The following is a 22,657-nucleotide window of genomic DNA, read 5'->3' as shown; positions in this document are numbered from 1 at the left end:
TCTCAGCGTCACCTGCAAACGCAACAGGCAGTTGCCTAGGCAAAAAGCAATCTAACCCGGGCCTTGCTCACAGCATTCTTTTACAGTTTGTTATTTTCTTTATTCCTTTCTCTCTTTCTTTCCTTTTACCCACCCACTCATTCATGTTTTTCAAGACAGGGTTTCTCTGTGTAGCCCTGGCTGTCTTGGAATTCACGCTGTAGGCTAACGAGGCTGGCTTCAAATTCACAGACCCATCTACAACTGCCTCCCAAGTGCACCACTGTGCCTAGCTCATGACAGGAAAAGATAGGTTTTAAATCTATCACTTTTTATTATTATAACTATTTTTAAAATAGCCTTAGGGTCATGTCCTGCAATACCTGAATGCTCTGATGGCTGCTGCGTGAGCCCACCTGGTGTTATGCTGCTTTAGGACTCTTTCCAAGAGTCATCCATAATACTCAACAGTAAGTCCAAGCTAACCATGGACTGTGAGTTTCTGAGTAACTTCCGGCTTCTAGTTTCTAAAGTGGGTATGTATTCTGTTAATAACAAGGGGAAAAAACAGTATATTCTGTTTATAGGACAACAATGTAATTTGTCCTATGTCAAACCTCCATGTATTTTTATTTTCTACTTTGGGGGGGGGGTTCGAAACAGGGTTTCTCTGTGTACCTTGGCCGTCCTGGACTCACTTTGTAGACCAGGCTGTCCTTGAACTCACAGCGATCCGCCTGCCTCTGCCTCCTGAGTGCTGGGATTACAGGTGTGCGCCACCACGCCCGGCTTTGAGTTTCTACTTTTGAAAGCCTGCCTCGGTTTGCTCTTTCAAGCCTTCTTCTACTGCACACTTAAGACTTTAGCTCAAGGGACCGAGTCTTCCTCTCTAGCTGCTTTCTAACATGGAAGCCTGAGCAAATCTACCCATCCAGAAGGCTGTGATGGCCTCAGGTGACTTCCGGCTGACTGCACCTTTCTCCACTGTGCCTGGGTGAAGTGAGGAGGAGATGGCAGCATGCCATCAGGGTTCTACTGGCTTGTAGACAACAGAGGAGAAGAGAAGGGAGCACCCTCCCCCCCCCCCCCCCCAGTGCAGTATGAAACGCAGGTGAAGCAGCACCAGTGTGGGAAGGGGAGCATGCCATGTAACACCCAACATGTCAGTCACTGCTGGGACGGAAAGAAGACATATCCCAGCCCAGCCACCCAAGATTGCAACTTCAATTCTCAGGATTCAACTAAGTTGAGTTTCTGTGTCTTAGCAAGCCTTACTGCAGCAGCAGGCACGACAGAAGTCAGTCTCCAGCACAGTGTGCTGGTTAGTATTGTCAGCTTGATGCAGGCTATAGGCACCAGGAAGAGGGGACCTCTGGACGGTATGAGGAAGCAGGCTGAGAAGCCATGAGAAGCAAGTCAGCAGGCAGCATCTCTCCATGGTTTCTGCTTCACTTCCTGACTCTATGTTCCTGCTCTGACATCCCTGAGGGACGGACTATCAACTACAGGCTGAAATAAACCCTTTCTTTCTTCCCCAAATTGCTTTTCACGGTATTTATCATAGTAATAGAAATGTAGCTGGGACACATGAACGTTCAGCTTTCTGTCAAAGAACAAGACTGTTGAGAAATGGAACAAAACCTGGAGTCATTAGCTAAAAGCAAGCACAATGTTAAGAGTGTCAACTGTAGGAAACTGGCAAGTGCTTGTTGATGCTAGGGCTGTGCACCTGTGGGAGTGGAGCAAGGTCCTATCTGGTGACTCAGGGGAAGAACTGAGACAGAATTCTTCAAGTGGTAGGAACCCTGAGCCTTCTGAGCCCAGGTGACCAAAAGTCTTAGAAGAATTCTCAGCCCTTAAGCATGGATGCTGAATGCCAGGTGGCCATGTTGGGTAGTGAGCAGAAGAACAGAACCTGCTAGCAGTGGTTGGGACCCCAGCTCAGGCACTCACCTGGCTGATGACCTGAAGTCAGCAGCAAGTTCATAAAGTGCCTGAGCGCAGAGGACAAGCAGAAGAATTGAAGACTATTGTGTTATTTCAGTTCTCTGTAAAAAACAAAACAAAACAAAACAAAACAAAAACTATGAATTATTGTTAAGATGGAGAAGTGGCTTAGAAAACAAGCACATTTAAAACTGCTATGGTTGGGCTGGAGAGATGACTCAGACGTTAAGAGCACTGGCTGCTCTTCCAGAAGTCCTGAGTTCAATTCCCAGCAACCACATGGTGGCTCACAACCATCTATAAAGAGATCTGGTGCTATCGTCTGGCGTGGAGGTGTACATGCAGGCAAAACATTGTATACACAACGAATAGATAAATCTTAAAAAAAAAAAAACCAAAAACCAAACCTGCTATGGTTAGATTTCTGAGAATACCAGCTCAGGGCAAAATCTTGAGTCTAAATCTCAGAGCTCAGTCTTCTGGGTCTCTCCTGTCCAACACCCTCTGTCTCTGCCCAGGAGATTCTCTGAGTGTACTTATTACATGTTCAGAGAGATGAGAGAATGCTCACAATGTTCTACTGACCAAAAGAATAGGTTCAGAAGGTGACCTTCAAGTGGGACAGATTAGGGGCCCTGACCTTGAAAGTAAGAGCAAAGGAGCTCTTGTGTGCTTTTGTTGGCCAGATCTGATCTGGACTTGGAAGGCCTAGGCTGGATCTCAGCTCCTGCCTGCTGAGAGCAGTGCAGCTTCTAGTCACAGGAAGATGAGTGCAAGACATGCAAGGACAGAGATGGAGGAGCTTAGTCTGGGCTCTAGTTTCTCATTTGGTCACAGTGTCCGTGGGGTATCCACGGGATAATGTGTGTGAAAGAATCAGCTTGGCAGACAGCATGAGTTCTCAGGAGAGTGACCCTGCTGCCATCAAATAATGCACACTCCACATGCTGAGTGCAGTACACCGGTGATCTGGGAGGCTGGTTCTCAATACCTCCCCTCCTTTGGCTTTTTGAAACAGGGCCTCTCTGCATAGCACTGGCTCTTCTGGAACTCACTATTTAGACCAGGCTGGCCTTGAACTCATAGAAACCCACCAGATTCTCCTAGATTAAAGGCATATTCTACTGCACCCTGTGCACCCCTCCTCTTGAGGGTCAAACAAGTTACTTTTCTTTTTCAGACTGCTACTTACAGGAGTTCAGGGCCAGAATAAAGGTATTGTTTAAAAGACTTCGAGACATTTCATACATGTTAAAATCAGAAGGGAAGGCCTTGTTCTCTGGAGAATAGATTGAGGGAGGGCTGGGGTATGCCCCCTCCTACTGCAGAGGTGGCTCAGCAGAAGTGGAGTTGGCCTAGAGACAGAAGAGTCAGTTCTCACAGGAAGGTTTTTAGGACAAGTAAAACTAAACCGTGAGAAATGGGTTTTTTAAAAAATAGACTTTCTGAAAGGCAGGAGCCAGGCAAGGCAGCGCAGGTAAGGTTTAATAAGGAGAACCACTTCCTGTTGCATGCTGCCTCACTGGTGTGGCCTGTTTGCTGGGCCAGCTACAGCATCTAAGTCCAGTGTGTGAATGACTCTAGGAGCAAACATCACTGTCTCTGTTGTCGGCCCTGACTGTGTGACAGAACACCCACCCTATGGCTCCCGCTGTCTGCAGGAGTGCCTCAGGTGTGGAGGAAGCTCAAGGTCACAGTGAGTTCCCTCTAATAGCCTCATTAGCAGGGTGGAGATGAGGGTGTGTCTGTTCTACAAGGAGGCAGAAAGCTGGTAATTGCACAATGTCAGAGAGAGAGAAAAAAATAGTGATACAAACAAAAGGGCAGATGTAAAGTTTGCAAGTTCGGAGCTGTAACTGCCCCAGAGTCCAGGGCAGCAGGGCCTATGGTACCAGAGCTGCAGAGAGGAAGGGTCTCCAGGCCAGTCAGTGCATTTGGATGGGACTGTGAGCTTACAACAGGTGGCCCAGTGCCCTGTGCAGTTAGCATCCCCTGTCCAAGAGCCCAGTCACTCATTCAGCCACCTTCTTTCTTTCTTTTTGAGAAAGGGTTTCTCCGTGTAGCTCTTACTATCCTGGAATTTGCTATGTAGACCAGGCTGGCCCTGAACTCACAATCCGCCTGACTCTGCCTCCCAAGTACTGGAATTAAAGTTGTGTGCCACCTCCAGGCCACCTTCTTGATGACACAAGTTTCTTTTCCTCAGAACAAGGGCTCTAGAGCACCCAGCCTGCACTTCCAAGTTTATTCTACTGCCTGGCCAAAGGCCCTCTCAACAGCTCTTCCGCCCTTAGTTCTGTGGCACAGACACTAAAGGCACCGGCCTGTCACACTGTTAAGGGTACCCTTTTCAGTCAACAAGTCAAGTCTGTAGTCATCTCGATGTCATTTCTGTGACTCAATTGTGGTCTTTGGGGTGGGACCTGGGCACTTGGTTTTTCACAGCAGACTTAGGGGTAGATTGTTTTCATGCCTTTGTCTCCACAGCTCTCGCTGGTGGTCTTACTTCTCTCTGATCCTCAAGTGAGACAGAGTTCTGGATGAGTGGGTAGAAGACAGTAGTGATGGTAACCTGATCTCTTCCATATTTTCCCCTGGAAGACCAATGGAAAGCTGGGCCAAGCTGATCTTCCTGCAGAACTACCTGCAGTGTAGAGGTAGTCTAGCCCTACTCCTCTCCACACAGAGCTCTGAAGGGGATGATGGCTCCTCCAGCAGAGCTGATCATCTTCACAGGTCACTGAGTACTAACTGAGTTCACCTCCATTCATAGCAGAACAATTCTTTTTCTCTTCCCTCAGAGTCCCAGAATGACTCCACTCATCTACTCCAAAGTATTTCTTTTGCATCTATTATGTGCCAGGAGTGTTGTAGGCACAGTGAACAAAACCTGATGGGATCTCTGCTGAGGCACCTCAAGAGACATTAAATACACACACCCCACACATGGGTATGACTGTGTCATTGTGTCAGAACAAGTGACGGCATCTGACTACTCAGGCAGGTCTGAGAAGAGATGCGGAGAGCCCATCAACAGGCTAAGCAACAGGACATCACCAAAGGTTCTAAGCCAGGGTTGCATGGGTTAAAGGGTGGGAGTGGGGCCACAAGGGGCATGGAACAAAAACCACACAGGACCTCACCAGAAGCCAAGAGCTGACTCATCAACACTGAGTTTAGAAGTCAAGGGAAGAAGAGATGGAGTCAAGAAGGCCCAAGGGACCAAGGCCTCTGTGTGCTGCAAGATGGACCAGGAGACCCCCAACTCAGGTGCAGTGGACATGTGTGGAGAAAGCCTGGGCCTCCAAGTGTGGCTGTGCCCAGCTTCTCATCTCACATTGGGCCAATCTGTTTTTTGCAGAATAACTGGCTCAAAGAAATTGAGAAAAAATTTCACAATGGGCAGGATTCCAGGTTTTCCTTCAGCTAATTAAGTGATATTAGGGAGGTTGTAAATGCCACGTAAAAATTGGCAGGCAAGCTGCTCCTAATGATGAGGATATTGCTTCACAGGGCGATGCAGCTGCAGCTTCTTAGTGCTCATCTTCAGGGGACCCGATTCTGCTGTCAAGGTTGTTCCAGAGTGCTGGAAGGTTGCAGCTACTTCCACACATACTCTGGTCCTCAATCCCAGGAATACTTGGATACTGAAGGCCAGCAGAAAGGGCTAGACAGTCACAGGGCCATTGCCATGGTGGCTAAATGCGTGAATTGTACAAAACGGAAGCATCTCAGCATCTGGTTTGTCTCCACAATGATACCACGAGGCTCAAGTATCTACCCTTCAAGAGGCAAGAGAAGTGAGGTACAGAGAGGCTGTTGCCTGCCCAACGGCCCACAGCATGCAAGTGAGCTAGCCAACCCATAGGGGGACATTCTCATAGCCTGAGGAAGCAAGGGGAGGGAAAGGGGAATAGAAGAACCAAGAACTCAAGTTCACATAGTCACACAGGGTGAGTGAGCACTTACTGTTGACAAGGACACAGTGAAGGCTGTTAACACGAAAAGCACCCAAGCCAGAGCCTGTAAGCCCTTCAGTGGGAACTCCAGCGATGAGGAGTTTGTGCTGATTCAGAGAAGGTCAAGTCTGTCTACAAGGAAATGCCTGCCATGCGTGGTTTCCATAGGATGCTTACTCATCCTGAGACATGAAAGACTTGTGGGGCTTTAGAAGGGTGGAGGTTGAGAAGATGCTTGGCTATGCTGTGCTGGCCAGGTAGAGCCAGCCCTTAGCACACTCTCCTTCCTGGCCAAGCACAGTCACGTCTAGGAAGGATGAAAAGAGGTTTTAGAATGCTTACCTTGTTTGATAAAATGGGAACTACTAGGTAACACTTTGACAAGGATGGACTGAGAGTAAAATACAAGTAAAGTACAAGTAAAATACACTTATTCGAGAAGTTAACAATTAAGATGAGCTGAGACCAGGGGCAGAGGCTGGACTCTGATGACCGCACTGGAGGCGACAGCAGAAGCTTGGGAAAGTGGTGCTGGAGGTATGGAATAACTGACACAAGGCTGGGGACTTACAAACTGCAGACTGTCAGTGACACCGGCTGTTACTTCCCACTCACCAAGTGAGAAGGATTCACAGCTCTCACAAAGCACATCCCTGGACTCACCTCACTCACCAGTGCCTCAACAAACACCCTGGCCAACAGCCCAACTGACCCTGCACAGCAGACAGGGCCCAGTCTCAATGTCTCAGGGAAGATGGCAATTTTAGAGGATAGAGGATGATGTTACCACTTTTGCTTCCCAGGAACTGCTGTATTTGTGATGAATGTTGCTAAGGGGCCATTCAATATTTTACCGACAGCACCTGTGCACATGTACATGTAGCTGTTGGGGTGGGGGCTGCTTTGACAGAGATGTGTGTAGGTGCCAGAAAAGGTTTTGTGACTGACTGTAGACATAGATGTGGAGAGATGTTTCCTGGTCCTTTTCAGAACTGAGGGTGGGAAGCTGACAGAGACCTGACTATTAAGATCTCATTTAGAGATGTTACTTACTTTCTTGTGCTGAAAAGTGGATGTGTAAAGGGAAAGAGGTCATGTACAGCAAAGACAAAATCCCTTTGCCACTGCATGGGAGTGCACAACTCACACCCGACCAGCACCCGAGGCTGCTGTTTGAGGACAGGCTCACAGTTGGCTGGCTTTGCTAGCAGACATCATGGTCTGCACAGGCCCTGCACTTGCTCTTTCTGGCCGGGAACTCCAGAAGCTGGGAAGCAGAGCACTTGAGGACTTAGTGCCAGTCCTACACTCCTCTGCACTGACAGACGGAACCCGTCTCTTTCTTGACAGGCAGATTTCATAATAATAACCATGGCCACAGCAGGCCCAATTCTTTGTACCTTGTGAGGTTTAATGGGCTTTTCTTTGCAGTCCTCAAAAAGTAGCAACTGGCCTTTGCTTGAGTCCTGACGTACAAGTGTGGACAATCTGTCAGGTTCTCCCTGCCACTCACCCTGGCCACAATTACACAGTTCATGTGCAGATTAGCTGCACAGTCACTCCTCTTCCAGGAGTGACAACACTTTCCCAAATACAAAACGGTACCTACTGTCCTCAGTCTGTGCTAGCAAGCTGGGGGGGGGGGGGGTGCACGGTGAGAAAGGCCTTCAAAAGAAGGCACAACAACAGAAAAGGGCTGTTACAGAGTGGTGACATGGTAAGAACAGAGAGTGGCATAGCCACTCAGAGTAATCCTGTGACACACTGCTGTCACTCATTGCTTGGCTCCCTGCTGCGCCAGCCAGACATCAAAGGCTGCCCCATACCATCTTACATGCTCTTTAGCAGCTAATCAGCCCATTCTTTCCTGAATAAAGCCCTGTTCAATCAGCCGCTCACAGGGGTATAGTGGTCTTGGTGCCCATCTGCTAGCTAGGGTCAGCTGAGACATGAGGTTGTGATCACTCTCTTTCCCCAGTGGCTTCTCATGGTAAGGTCAATGCTGCCACTAAGACATTTGCTTCCCAGGACCCCATCAGAATGGAGCTGTAAGTGAAGTCTGAGTCTCTCGACTCTAAGACTGGGACCCTACACAGGGCAGCACCTCTTCCCTCTGAAACCAGGTGCTGATCACACTGGTGAGGCAATGAATGAGTGCTTCCTGGTGAAAAAGCAGGACAGACAGGTGGGAACAGCAGAAAGCATGAGGTTGCCTAACCTCCAAGTCAGGGCAGGAAAATGTTAGCATTTGCAACTAACATGCAGAAAAAGGACAGACAATGGACAATGCAGTTAAGTACTCGAGCATCCAAGGAGTCTACACCAAAACTGGGCAAGGCAAGACCGTTTTCACACTGCCCCAGCACTCACACCTGCACTAGCTCTTCCCATACAGCAATGGACAGAGGTGCCTCTAGCCCCCTACAGCGTACTCTCAGAGTCTCCAGCGCTCAGGCTACGGTGAGAGGCTGGGCCTGCTGCCTAAGGAGGGAAAGCAGATAATGCAGACAACCTGCTGAGCAATGGCCGAGTTAGCTCAGCACTGTGGGACTGGACTCAGGACAACTGACCTCAAAGGGCAGCTCTGCTCACCCTGGCATTCCTTTCATAAGGACCCTTGGACAAAGCAACCCTGCACTCAGGCAAGGGTCTGTGGCTTCTGCTCTGTAAACTCAGCACCTGAGGTGCACCAGCACTATGGCTAGCTGCAGTGAGGGTGCAGGAAGCTCTTGGGATCTAAGCCCCCAGCCATAGCTCCCAAGGACAGAAGCTGCGACCAGAGCTGATGATATGGAGCACACCAGGAGCCTTCCAAGCCACTCTACTGGGACATGAAGACAGCTCAACAGACCCGATTCTCTGCTTAGTAATCCTCACTACATTTGTGCCCAACTGAATTTTTTTGCAGGATTAGTGATGATTTTTCCTCTTGTTCCAAGTGTTTCTGTATTAGTGGGGGAGGAGGTCCCCTTCGGTCATAGACCTAGGGAAGGGGAATAGGGTGAAAGCGGGAGGGAGTGAGGAATGGGCAGATACAAGTGAGGGGAAAACAACTGAGATGTAATCTGAGTAAACTAATTAAATAATTTAAAAAAAGAAAGATAGGCAGACACTAGTGATAATTTATTACACACACACAAGCACGCACACACACACGCACATGACAGAAGAGCTGGTATCAGTCTTCCAGATCACCTTACCTGCTCATGTAAAGAGCCTTGCACACAGTCTAACTTGCATCTCACCTTTTCCAGCTTGCCGCCTTCTTCTTCTTCACAGCAGAGACACTAAGGTTTTTAGGAGCATCTCTTAGCCCAAAACTTTTAGCCACATGCCCAAGGTGTAGGGATCGGACATGGAAGATAGGCTTCAGCTCCCTGGGGTAGGTCGCGTAGGCTCGGATGAAGGACTGCAGGGCTAAAGGAAAGGAGGAGGAGGAGGAGGAGGAGGAGGAGGAGGTCAGAATAGGAGTTCTCAAGTCTCAGAGTCACCCCATCTCCATGTTTCCCTATTTTATCTTGCCACGAACGAGAACAGAGCCAGGACAATTCCAACACAGGCAACCTGAAGCCACACTTGTATATGTCCTTAAAATCTCTAAAACGGCTGCGGAGATAGTCAGTGGTTAGAGGCCATATGCACTGTTCTTGCAGAAGACCTGAGTCTGGATCCCAGCACCTACACTAGTCAGCTCCCGACAGCCTGTTAGCTCTGCAGGGATCTGATGCCTCCCCAGGCAACTGTGCTCACCTATTTATACACCCCACACACACATACAAATGCATACACATAGTTAAAACAATAAAAATAAAGTTTGGGGGGAAAATCCAGAAACAAAAAATTATAGCCTAAATTATCACTCAAATAAATCCTGTAAAATTTGCCTTTGCAGGAGAGTGTGTAACAATCCAACAGAGGAGGGCCTCTCTGCTCTTTCAAATACAGTCTCAAGGCCTACCACAGTGCCTGGAATGCACCATGTACTCGGCACCTGTTTGTTAAATACAGTAAAACGAATGAAGAAACTAAACGATCAACATTTTCTTATGAAAATGAGAACATTCTTAGATACGTATTAGAGGGAAATCAGTTACTTTTGAATAACTAATGCACATAAGCACGCCAAGGAGAAAGGAAATGAAAAAAACTGGAACAGTGCCGAGAACAGTTGACCTGTGTGCCCACCACCAGTCTGGAGAGTCCAGTTGCGAAGCTGCAGCTCCACTTTAAAGTTAGGAGGAACAGATTCCTTGTCCTAGACCCCAGTGAAGCTAGAGGAGCTGGGCTGTACTCCCGCGTGCTGGAGCTCTGGCTGGGCCTCTGTGCTTTCACCAGACGTCTCCCCTGAGGACAGACTGTCCTGCACCTCGCTCTGCGAGTGCACCTCGCCTCCCTCTTTCCAGCAAGGGATGATATGCAGTGTATTCTGCCCATCGCTGCTCTTTTTTGTTTTCTGTTTTGGTTTTGGTTTTTTGAGACAGGGTTTCTCTGTGGAGCCTTGGCTGTCCTCAGAGACTCACCTGCTCTGCCTCCCCAGTGCTAGGATCAAAGGCCTGTGCCACCACAGGCCGGTTTATCACTGCTCTTTTACCTTCGCACCCAGCTCCTCTATCAGGAGGGCTGGGACCAGCCCTGTACCACTGACGACAGAGGCACCAAGCACCAGCCTCCCTCACCTAGATGGTTGAGCCACTGGACTGGCAAGTTTGCCCACAGCTTAAGTGTAATATCCCAGCAGCACCTGGAGATTGCCGTTTATGAACAGTAATAAAAAGTGTCATTTTAGCAGATCATCTCCTGGAAGGATCCTGGGAATCCATCAAAGCTCTATTTACTGAGCAAAGTGAACTCCTTTTCCCAATCGATGAGAAATAATAAGCACGGCAACTCCTCTGCACCTCTCTTAAATCTGTGTTCACTTCCCTTCCCATAACCAGGGACCAGCTTTTTCAAAGAGCATCTTTAACACTCCAAATGGCCTGCACTGTCTGGAGGGTTCTGACACTGGCCCTACCACAGTTACTCACACTCTCAGAAAGGAACTCGCTGGCACTGCAGTGACCTCCAAGACCTGACTCCTCTACTGCCCTTTCTTTCCCCAATCCCAACACTTAACTCTGGCCTAAAACATCCCACTGAGGCAAGCCAAGAGTCTGGGCCACCCCAAAGATAGCCCATATCTCACTTCCTGCCACTCTTCCACATAAGCAGCTGAGCCCCGGGTCTCTGCCTGGCCCACAACCATCCTCTCTGCCACAGCACACACTACCAGGAAGCAAGCAAGTAGATGTCTGTCCCAAGAGATATGGGGGCCCAGCTAGAAGCTTTATAAGGATAACAAGTTGCTGAACAATGGCAGGAAATGTTTCTGCTCCAGACATCAGCGCAGGCAGCACTTCACACTGCATATTTTAAATTAACCTTCCAGTCCTCCAGGTTCTAGTGTCACAAGGGACAGTGGCAGCTGGCTGTCCTTGCACACTTGCATGGCCTTCCATGTTTGCTAGCTCTGAGACAGCAGGGGCAGGAGTGGTTCATGCTGGCAGTGTCTAGAATGCACAGAAGGAATAGGGCTATGGGACCAGCACAGCAGGAAGTGTAGAACTGCAAGGAGACGTTTATTCAGGGTGACGGATGGAGCTACAGGCAATGAAAGTTGAGCATTTTAGATGCCGGCTCTTATTTTCCAGGGAGCTATTTAAGGGGCATGAATTAGAGAGGGAATCTGTCTAAAATAATCCACCTGGACACATTGTCCTTTTTTATCCATGGGCATCTGGATCACGAATGGAGGTGTCATGCAGATGACTCCTAGGATAAGAAGGCAGAGAACAATACTGCAGCCTGAAGACATTCCTCTTGCCCACATCACAAGCCCAGTCTGATCTCCCACACAGGCATGCACACCTACACCAGTCTGGCCCACCACACAGGCATGCACACCTACACCAGTCTGATCTCCCACACAGGTATGCACACCTACACCAGTCTGATCTCCCACACAGGTATGCACACCTACACCAGTCTGATCTCCCACACAGGTATGCACACCTACACCAGTCTGGCCCACCACACAGGCATGCACACCTACACCAGTCTGATCTCCCACACAGGTATGCACACCTACACCAGTCTGATCTCCCACACAGGTATGCACACCTACACCAGTCTGGCCCACCACACAGGCATGCACACCTACACCAGTCTGATCTCCCACACAGGCATGCACACCTATACCAGTCTGGCCCACCACACAGGCATGCACACCTACACCAGTCTGATCTCCCACACAGGCATGCACACCTATACCAGTCTGGCCCACCACACAGGCATGCACACCTACACCAGTCTGATCTCCCACACAGGCATGCACACCTACACCAGTCTGGCCCACCACACAGGCATGCACACCTACACCAGTCTGATCTCCCACACAGGCATGCACACCTACACCAGTCTGGCCCACCACACAGGCATGCACACCTACACCAGTCTGATCTCCCACACAGGCATGCACACCTACACCAGTCTGGCCCACCACACAGGCATGCACACCTACACCAGTCTGATCTCCCACACAGGCATGCACACCTACGCCAGTCTGGCCCACCACACAGGCATGCACACCTACACCAGTCTGGCCCACCACACAGGCATGCACACCTACACCAGTCTGATCTCCCACACAGGCATGCACACCTACGCCAGTCTGGCCCACCACACAGGCATGCACACCTATACCAACAGCCACATTACCCAAAGGATGTGAGAAAAAAAAATGCAGTTCTTGTGGTTCTCTTAAAGACAAGCACTTGGCAACGTGACCGGCCAATGCCATCTCACTGAAGTAAGGAGGTAAATGAATTACCACGTAGAAGTGTCCCTTCCAAGCACAGGTATAAGGACCCCACATGATCCCTGCTCTGCAGAGGCCAGACCGCAGGAGCAAGGGCACAAGGGCATATGTAGGCAGAGGTTCTGCTTTCTAAAACTTTCCTTCAGAGTCTAGAAGGAGAACACATTACCACTGTTTCTGTAGCCTGGGTCCTAGCTAAGAACACAGAGAGGGGGAAAAGGGAATAACTGTTCTAGAGACTGGCAACAATTGAGCTGTTAACAACGGTGGGGTCAAAAAATGAAAAAGGGCAACAAATGCAGACTTGGCCCAGGTTCTACCTAGTTTTCTGCCATAAAGGCAAGGCCAGCTGCACTGTTAACTATTCATGAGGTAGGTTCTGTAATGGCACAAAAGGGAAGCAAGTTGGTTGAGGAATTTGCATATGCAAACTGAAATGCAAAAGGTAAGTGGCAACTTATCCCTGTATCACAGGTTCAGTTCCTCAGGAGCAGCAGTGGACACATTGCCCTACACCTCCAAAAGTCACAAGCTTAAGTCACAGGAGAGGTCAGTGAAGGGCTCCGTGTCCCAAAACAGATTTGACTACATTCTAAGGGGGTAAGGGCAGCTGGTTCCAGCCCCTATCAACCTGAGTGAGAATCAGGTAGCATACGAGAGAAATGACCTACACATTTCCTTCTTGTGGTAAATACACACCATAAACTCAGGAGGCAGCTCTGCTCCTACAGCTCCAATAAAGGACCAGTAACTCTGATGACAGACAGCACCCCCAACCCCAGCCTCTGAAGACCGCTGGTTAACTTTCAAGGTGAGAAGGTGATTTATCTTCTGGAGGAAGGAAGGTGGTTAGGCGCCCGAGTGGGCCGGCTGCACCTACGCAGGGAAGTCTTGCCACAGCCCGGGAATACCAGTGACACAGTCAAAGTGCATGGTGTGAGTAGGCATCTCTCTTTCCACTGCAATGTCACTATCAACCCAAATTCAGATGAGTCTGCCATCTTCCGCCAAGGCCAAAATCACAACTGCAGTGTTTGGCTCCTCTACAGGGAGGTTCTTGTGAACTACTGGAAAATGCTGGAGACAGGGTCTTATTAGAGAAACGACTAGAAGGAAATATATCAGTTACAAACATGGCTGGCAATGAAAGACAAACTTCCATTGCATACAGATCTGTGTTGAATGAATTTTATTATTTAATTACTATTTTAGTAATATCAGTGGTTACTTGTTAACCCAGTATATACCCAAATAACCACACAAAGAGACTAGGACCTATTTAATTAGGCTATAGCACAATGCTGTGCAATAATTACTCCATCCTAATCCTCCATGCTGGTATAGCTTCCTCCCGTTCTCATTTGCCACTTTATACTGGCTTTTTACCCATACCCTAGGTCCTGCTCGGTCCTCCCGGTGCGCCCAGTTCTTTCCACGTGCATTCCTCCTCCTCCTCCTGCTCTTTCTCCTCCTCTCACTCTACCAGGACGTACCACCCTATTCTCTGTTATTGCACAACACTGGCTAGTTGGTTTTTAATGGCAACACAGAGAACAAATGGTGACATGGTGACACAAACTTGAAACTTGAAAACAGAGTCACAATGCGATGTCCGGATTGGTCCAGAGAGTGGGGTGGAGAAATCAACATTTGAATGAACAAGGGTAAACTGAACACAGTCCATAAGAACATTATGCCAACAGTTCTGTCTCAAGTATGCTGAAGATTACTAATGATGGCTATGTGAGAACATGTGTTTGTCTCTTTGTTGCTGCTGTTAGTGCTAGGGCTGGAATCCTGCTGCTGTTTTTCTCACCTACTGCTTGCTGGCTGCTCACTGTAGCCCAATCTCCAGTTTTCAATCTTACCTCAGGGTCTAGTCCCACACAGGAGCCAGGCCCATTGAGCCACAGCTCAGCCCGAAGCCTCCCAACACCTCAGACCTCAGAGCTGCCTCCAAGCTCGATGGGATTCTGTCTCAGCTAGCCCATCCTCGTCCTTCCTTCCTTCAGAAGATAAACACTAGTCCCTGTTTGCTTTGCTCAAGTATCACCTTCTCAGCGGGGCTTACTTTGAGCTCCTTACCAAGCACGTGCAGGCCACTGCCCTGCCTTTCCCTTCCCTGACGCGCCGCTCTGTACTTTGCAGCACTATCTACAGCACTCCTTACCACGTTCATTATCTCACAGCTGCTCCTGTCCCCTCTTACTACACTAGGTTACAATGCAGAGGATGCACTGAAGACCTGGAACAGTGACAAACTCTAACACTGCCAAGTAAATTATTTTTAAAAGGTACTTGTAGCAGGGAGTGGTGGTACATGTTTGTAGTCCCAGCACTTGGGAGACTGTGGCAGGAGCGTCCCAAGTTTAAGACCTGCTTGGGCTGTACATGTAGCATGACCCTGTCTCAAAACTAAATGAAAACTATTTTTAAAAGAAAGGAAAAATGATAGCCAGGCCTGAGAGCATCCTTACTCCCAGCACTCAGCAGGCAGATAAACTGCTTGTGAGTTTGAGGCCAGCCTGGTCTACAGAATGAGTTCCTGTCTTTAAAGAAAAGCTTCATTTTTCTCAAAAATCTCAAGGAACTCTCAGGAAGAACTGTATACTCCTCCAACTTGAGTCTTTTTGTTTGTTTGAGACAGGGTTTCTGTGTAGTCCTGGCTGTCCTTGGAACTCACTCTGTAGACCATGCTGTCCTCAGACTCAGAGATCTGCATGCTTCTGCCTCCCAGTGCCGGGATTAATGGTGTGTGCCACCACCTGGCTCCAATTTAGGTCTTATTAGTCACCAGCCAGAACATCCCACTAGGAAAAACAGTTGGGTATTATCACCACTGTTCAAGTGGAACTACTGATTCTGCCCTTAGTTACTGGGATCTCGGGGGCTAATTTATCCCACAAAGGACCTGAGAACTGTATCTCGTCTATGAATTGCCCAGGTTCATGGTCTATGGCCCTTCCTCCCCTTGCCATGCTCATTTCCATCTGTACCTTCAAACAAGACTCCTTAGGTCTAAGGCTTCCATCCCTTTCCTTCACCTGCCATTTCTATATCTACAATGCTTCTGCTGCTGTGTCGCCTCTGCTGTCTGGTGTTCACAGAGAAAGACAGAGATCCCCAAGATCTAAGTTGTTGGGTCAAAGCTCTAGTCCTAATATAAGCCAAGATAAAGCCTCATTTGTGCAAATGATGGAGATGGATGAAATTAACATTTAATATCACTTTAAAGCCTTCCGAGCCTGCTTCCAAACCCTGCAGAATTACTGCAGAATGAGGTCTTTGATTGGTACACAGAGGTCCCTGGTTGCCCTCTGGACCACCACTGTGTGTGGTGAGGGGTGAAGTCAGCGCCTTGTGGGGCTACCCCACCCCCAATCTCCACTGACCTTTCTTTGCCCAGGAGACCATCCTCTCACTGGAGTGCACGTAATCTTCAAACACTGTCTGCAATACTGTGGCTCGTTCTCGGATTTCCTGGGGGCCAATGGCAAGGGATTTCTGGGAGGGTGACGGAAGGATTAAAGGAGAGACAGAGTTGAAGTCAGGAATAATGAAGCAGTTTATAATAGATTTAATAACAGTAAAATCACACGGTAACCACCCAGGGGCCAACAAGGGTAATCCTTTCAATATTACTAGGGAAAGAAGGGAGCTATGAAGATGTTAAAGTCAAGCAAAGATGAGGACAACGTGAGGCGGGAGCAGGCTGGGTCTATTTATTTGTTTGCCTACTTTCCTTCATGACCTCTTATCACTCATGTTCAAAGTCAAAGACCTTTGGAGGCACTCTAGAGTTTCCCAAGCCTAATTCTAGCATTTTAAATGGCGAACACAGGCTGTCCTCAAACAACGCTTCTCTCCTAAGTTTTTCTCCCTTACTCCCTTATCGGTGGAAAAGGCATTTCCCCCTAAGACCACCCCAGTGATCTGCCTAAAAGTCAGCCTTACCAAGCTATCTATCCCTGAACTCTGAGCTTGCTTCCTCCCTTCCCAGGGGTTGGCTGTGAGTGGGTTAGATTTGCTACAGAAGCCTGTAACCACCAGGCTGAGTTCTGAGGACCTATTAAGAAGGCAGCTTTTCAGTCAGCCATACTCAAAGGCTGCCTAAGTCTCTGCAGCCTGGAACACCACTGTAGCCACAGAAAACTATCAATAATATATAGGACCATTTTCATCTTTTAAAATCCCAGAGAAAAGACATCTTTTAAGAATTCCTTCTAGAAGCAGTGATTTTTATTTCCTCTCTCTAACAACAAACACAGGTGCTTTTTACTCAACAAGGAGACCTTGCAGCCTAAGGAGGGTCCTGTGTGGAACCTCGACCTTTTCTCGGCCTTCAGGACAGGTGTGAGCACCTGTGCTGGCCTCGTCTCCCCTGTACTTTTAAGGGCAGAAAAGGAAGAACAAGAGGGAGAGGAGAAGGCTTCTTTTGGGCAGGCACTCATCTCTGCATTAATAGAGACTTAACAACCTGGAGATGGTTTTGGTGTAGTCACATCACCCTGCTACCTGTTTGGCTGATGACAGTCGAGCTGATTTCACAGTACATGGCCCCCTAAGGGTTCTATCCACTCCCATGTCAGGAGAAGCACCACTGAGAAGCCGTGTTACCAAAGTGGACATTTGCTGTTGTCATTAGCAAGGATTTCTTCGCCCCTTAACTGATGGGAAATGCAAGCCTCTCCGCTGCCCTCCTTTCGTTAAGCCACCTCAGCAGCACAACTGTCACCTTGCTGCATTTTTTTTTTTAATATGAATGTGAAATTAGTGAGGATGCCCTTTCCCCTGGCGGACAGAATCCTCTGTTATTAAAAAGTAAAGCACTTTAATAATGAAAACTTTTTCCTCTTTTTCCTGTGTTTTAACTGTTTAAAATTAATGAGAAGGGCAGAATGGTTGTCAAAGCGATATTGAAAGCCGGGCAGCCAGGACCGAATAAGCACAGAAATCCCTCTAGAGTGTTAAATAAACAGCGCTGCAGCCCTCTCTGGATCCCTCTGTTGGTTATTGTATACACTCTGTAACAGCTCTCAGAATAGATCTGAGAGCCGGGGAGGCAGAGAGGTTTCACAATTCCAATAAAGGCCTCAAATTAAAGACAGCCTGGTGCGAATTCCAGGAGAAAATTAAAGAGACCTCAAGCTTAAGTGACAGGTGACTTGCTTCTGTGTCACAACTGTCAGGGGATTTAGTGATAATATGGCAATATATTACAAAGGGCTTTTCTTATTCCCCCCTTTAGGTTTCAAAATGAGGCATCTTTTCTTCCCAACCAAAAAAACACTACATATATATAATGTGAGTGCATATACAAGTAAAATGTGTAGAAAAATGATAAAATCAGGCTCAGTTAAAATGATGAGGTCAGTTTTAGTGAAACGGAAGAAAAAGTTAATGACAGAAAACAACACAGTTAGAAAAAAACATGTCTTACCACCAATTGCAGAAACGCTATAAGAATGTCCCTCCTGAGAATGAACGAGGTAATGTTTGGTTGGGGGAGGACAGTCTAAATTTAAACTGAAGACAGAGTGGGGCAGGGTTCGTCAGTGCCACCTCAGCCCTAGACAGGTAAATGCTCCTGTAATGAGAGTGGGTCAGAGCCCCGAGGCTGGTGAGCAGGCAGCACTGCCTCTCCCACCCTCACAGACACAGGCTGGCTACTGGTTAATGAAGCCAACCTGCAGCTAGCAGACCACAGGCAGTTGAGAAAAATCATGCTTCCAGCCCCCTACTGGCTCTCGGAGCCCTCTGTCTGCAACACCCCACTGATCCTCAAGACAAAAGATCCTGAGAAAGGATGAGCTAGGGTCTATGATCTGATTTTAACACTTCCCAACGCCAGCGACAGTTTGGAGAATTTTATAAGCAGAGCTCACAGGACAAAAAAACTTGTAGAAAAACATGCTGAGAGGGTGCACACTCTGCATGAAAACTTCACAACGCCCAGAAGCCAAGAGATGCTTTGGAGAAAACTAGGCTGGACCACTTTGTCTGAGAAGTTTTAGGTGGTGGCAGTGGCAGGCAGAGGTGTGTGCATAGTGGCGGCATTGTGCTGAACAGCCAACTTCCAAGATATATTTAACTAAATGGAAGGGTTTTGTTTTAATCACTTTCCTGCCAAGCCAAGCTTCACCCGAGGTCCTCAGAACCTTCTGAGTGCCTCCCAGTCAAGCTGAAAGATCAAATTTATTCTCTTTGTAGGAAGGTGAACACTCACACCCAGACGCAGCTGTATATATATTTCATACACCTAAATATGAAATATACATTTTACAGATGCTTCACTAGCTTTCTTTCTGTTCACAGAAGCCCAAAACTGTGTGTGCCAAAGGGACATTTACCATGGCTGGAGCAGAGCTGGGGAAGAAGAGGGGATGGTAAGGAAGTGTGGCATTTGTATGCTGGCCACTTGTGCATCTGCTGCAGAGCTGCCTGGGACAGGCACACTTTTCATGAGAAACAGAATGGAAGCTGGACCCAGCACCCACTGTGCCCGTCCCAGCTAGATATCTATGTGACTAATAATACGGCAACTCAGATCGGGCATCTTTCCTTTGAGTTAAATGAAGCTTTGTTCTTACAGGCTAGGTCTCAATCAACAGAAGTGTGATGAGTTTAGTTTTCCAAGTTAACATGGCAATGTCAGTGAAAACCCAATCTTCCTTAGCATTCCCCCCATCATACAAACAGCAGCAAATTATAAACAATAAAAGCACTGGGAAAAAAAGCATTAAACTCATTCCTACGCAAAAGTGGGAACCTGGAGAACTTGCATGGCTTGAAAGCAAGACAAGCTCTTTCTCCTTCCTTTTATTAAACCCCTAGGCAGCCCACAGATGTGGGCGCTCTCCTCCTTCTACAGACAGGAAGACCGAGTTCAGGAGGCAGGAAATCTGCCCAAGGCCACAGAGGTACCAGCTGTGAGGCAAAGACTCAAGTTCAGGCTGGCTTGACTCTTGCCCAGGCCTTTACAATGGCTCTTAGGGCTTAGGACGTCTTTGAGGCTGGCCCCCAGCCAGGAAAGGGCTTAAGGAGAAGAACTAATGCTGCAAGGCCACAGAAAGGCAGATGCTAAAAATGACACGGCCAGTTGCTGAAAGGAGAGAGGAAAATGCAGCCTCTGTGTTCCTTCCCTGGGGACATGCACCCTTGTGGGATGGGGGTGGGGTGCTGTTCCAACCAACACAAAGATCACCTCCCTGGAGAAAAAGTCTGTGTTCAGGGATAAAGACTCAAAGCAAAGCTGGTCCCAGAAACAATCTACAGAAGGCTAAGTTTGATCCAACTTTTAGGATCTCATTTTGTCATCTTTCCAGCTGGTTCTCATTTCGGGATGGCAGGCAGATGTTCATGTTCTATTTATTTCTTAAGATATAGCACCGCCAGGGCAGTGTGGCAACTACGCTGGTAGCCTTCTGTATTTTATAGCATACCTGGTACTTTCAGACTGTTTCTCACACCACTCTCTACTCTCCTTAGAGGAGTACTGTATACCTCAGCTTTACACACAAGGAAGCTGAGGCTTGCAGGGGCCCAGCACTTCGCTAGAGGCACCAGCTGAAGAGTCTGACCCAGGGACCTGCTCTCAGCCACTCTCAACACTGCATCCCTGCTGACACTGTAGAGCTGGAACCACAGTGAAATAACCACGGAACCTTAAAACATAAGCTCTATGCACAACACTTACAGAATAAATAACAGAGGCGGACAAAGACCACAGTGCATCTATGTCAGATGCTCAATCCCTTAAAAACAGACCAATAAGCCCACTCTAGCATGGATGTCATGTTTCACGCGGAAAGTCACCTAAAATAATTTGTTCATCAACTGTGTCTTTAAACATCCTTTTCAAGTCACAAGGATTTGTGGTGTGGTGTGGTGTCATTTACTGACCAAACTTCATCTCAGTGGAAACATCAAACAGCTACTTAAAAAAAGTTCAGTGTGTAACGTGGCTCCACTGTAAATGTAGCAGACACCAAGGCCTTGGGTGGATCACCAGTGCCACTGAAAAAGAACATTCCAAGCTAGTCATATAGTGCACGCCTGCACTCTCAGCGCAGGTGAGGCTGAGCCAGCAGGACCCTGAGTTTAAAAGCCAGTCTAGGTTACACAGCGAGACCCTGTCTCACCAAAAACCAAACTAAACAAAGAACCAAAATAATTCCCTACACCTTGGAGTGGTGGTGGTGCACACCTGTAATCCCAGCACTCAGGAGGCAGAGGCAGGCGGATCTCTGAGTTTGAGGTCAGCCTGGTCTACAAAGTGAGTCCAGGACTGCCAAGGCTGCACAGAGAGACCCTGTCTCAAAAAAACCCAAACCAAATCAACCCAAACCCAAATCACTACATGAAACAAACAGAGCAGCACGTCAGCTCTCCTTCTGTGCTGTACCAGCCACTGGGAGTGGGGCCACAGGGTGCAAGGCTAGTACCAGTGCTCCGAGGCCAGATCGCTGGCTTTGCGCTTTGTGTGGCCCTTCACTCTTAGTGCCATTCTCCTGGCCTAGTAATTAGGTCATGTCTACTTCATGGGGTTACTAGAAGGATTTATGGCCCCACCCGAAAGTAGTTGCTGACTTAAACTCCCTTAGGTGTATTCTGGAAGAAGGAGCTTAAGCCAGAGCCAGATAAACCTAGGCCCCTGCTTCAAAAGCAGGACTGATTCAAATAAAGGCACCTGATAAATGAGGAGTATCTCAGCCTGTATCTCAGCCTGGTCTAAGTGGGTCTGATTTTCCCACCCCATCATCAGGCCTAAGAAAAATAAATGTAAAATATTCAAGTAGTTAGCCAGGTCACATAGAGCAACACACATGTGCATACGCTGCACTGAGCAATGGACTAGAGAGGCAGGGCCGGAAGGCAGCAGGGAGGGGGTGCTCAGGCCTGCAGGTGCAGCTCGCTATCTCCATATGGAGCTGCATGCATGGTAAACATTTTTCTTCTTAACGACCTCAACTTTACTCTTCCTTTGTGGACAGTGCACTCACATTAAAAAATGGACACTCTAAGTATGTCTGAAAGAGAGAAAGAGATATTTATTTCTCCCATTGTGCTGTAGATGGGCAGGTCTCATCAGCGGTCCTTGCTGATGATCTGGAGAGGGGCCACCACCTGGGTGGACTTATAACGCTGGCTCCAGACTCAATGCCCTAGACCTCCTTTCTGCAGAGCCTGCTGCTGCCTGGCAGTCCTCCAGAATGGACTGGTGCCCATTAACTGGATGAACTAGCAAACATATTCAGGGGGAAAAGAAGAAAAAAATCCACAATCAAGAGCTGACCTTATAGCCAGGCGTGGTGGCGCACACCTTTAATCCCAGCACTCGGGAGGCAGAGGCAGGCAGATTGCTGTGAGTTCAAGGCCAGCCTGGTCTACAAAGCGAGTCCAAGACAGCCAAAAACAAAACAAAACAACAACAACAAAAGACTAACAAACAAACACAAAACCAAACCAAAGAGCTGACCTTATCTAATGCTCTTGGTCCTTAAAATGTACATTCTGTTTGGCAGAAGAAACAGCCCACCCAGATCAAGATTATGAGCCACTCACCTGGGCTCCCTTCTGCTTCCTTTTAAGACAATCATCTTTTGCCAGGACAGCCAAAATGTCTTCCATCTTCATCTCAGAAACACTGTAAGAAGAGCACAAGAAAGCCAGCCTCTTACTTTCCAAGAGATAGCATGAATTCTGATGTATAAAACCAGCCTGGCTAGGCGTGGTGGCGCACGCCTTTAATCCCAGCACTTGGGAGGCAGAGGCAGGAGGATCTCTCAGTTCGAGGCCAGCCTGGTCTACAAAGCCAATCTAGGACAGCCAGGGCCACACAGAGAGACCTTGTCTTGAAAAACCAAAAACCAAAGAGATAGATAGAGAGGGAGGGAGGGAGGGAGGGAGGGGGGAG

At 48.1% G+C, this 22,657-nt stretch overlaps 1 protein-coding gene across 3 annotated transcripts in view; it reads right to left on the bottom strand.

The window, feature by feature from the left end:
* The window catches only part of DDX31 (DEAD-box helicase 31), a 71,581-nt gene that overhangs the window by 3,339 nt on the left and 45,585 nt on the right, over positions 1–22,657 (bottom strand). Inside the window, exons 17-20 of one of the 3 annotated variants that reach the window (XM_084797848.1) lie at positions 22,306–22,387; positions 16,134–16,245; positions 9,131–9,302; positions 1,078–2,027 (exon numbers count right to left, since the gene is read on the bottom strand). In XM_084797848.1, coding sequence (XP_084653974.1) covers positions 2,015–2,027; positions 9,131–9,302; positions 16,134–16,245; positions 22,306–22,387 — 379 coding nt within the window. In that variant the 3' untranslated portion in view covers positions 1,078–2,014. Of the gene's footprint in view, positions 1–1,077; positions 2,028–9,130; positions 9,303–16,133; positions 16,246–22,305; positions 22,388–22,657 lie in introns of those variants that run through there. The other 2 variants (XM_084797847.1, XM_084797846.1) reach the window with 2 other exon arrangements.

This window comes from Acomys minous (genome assembly GCF_964271855.1).
Source record: "Acomys minous genome assembly, chromosome: 10".
Taxonomy (NCBI): domain Eukaryota; kingdom Metazoa; phylum Chordata; class Mammalia; order Rodentia; family Muridae; genus Acomys; species Acomys minous.
Note: the sequence above shows the minus strand (reverse complement) of the source record. Positions and strands in the feature narration are given on the sequence as shown.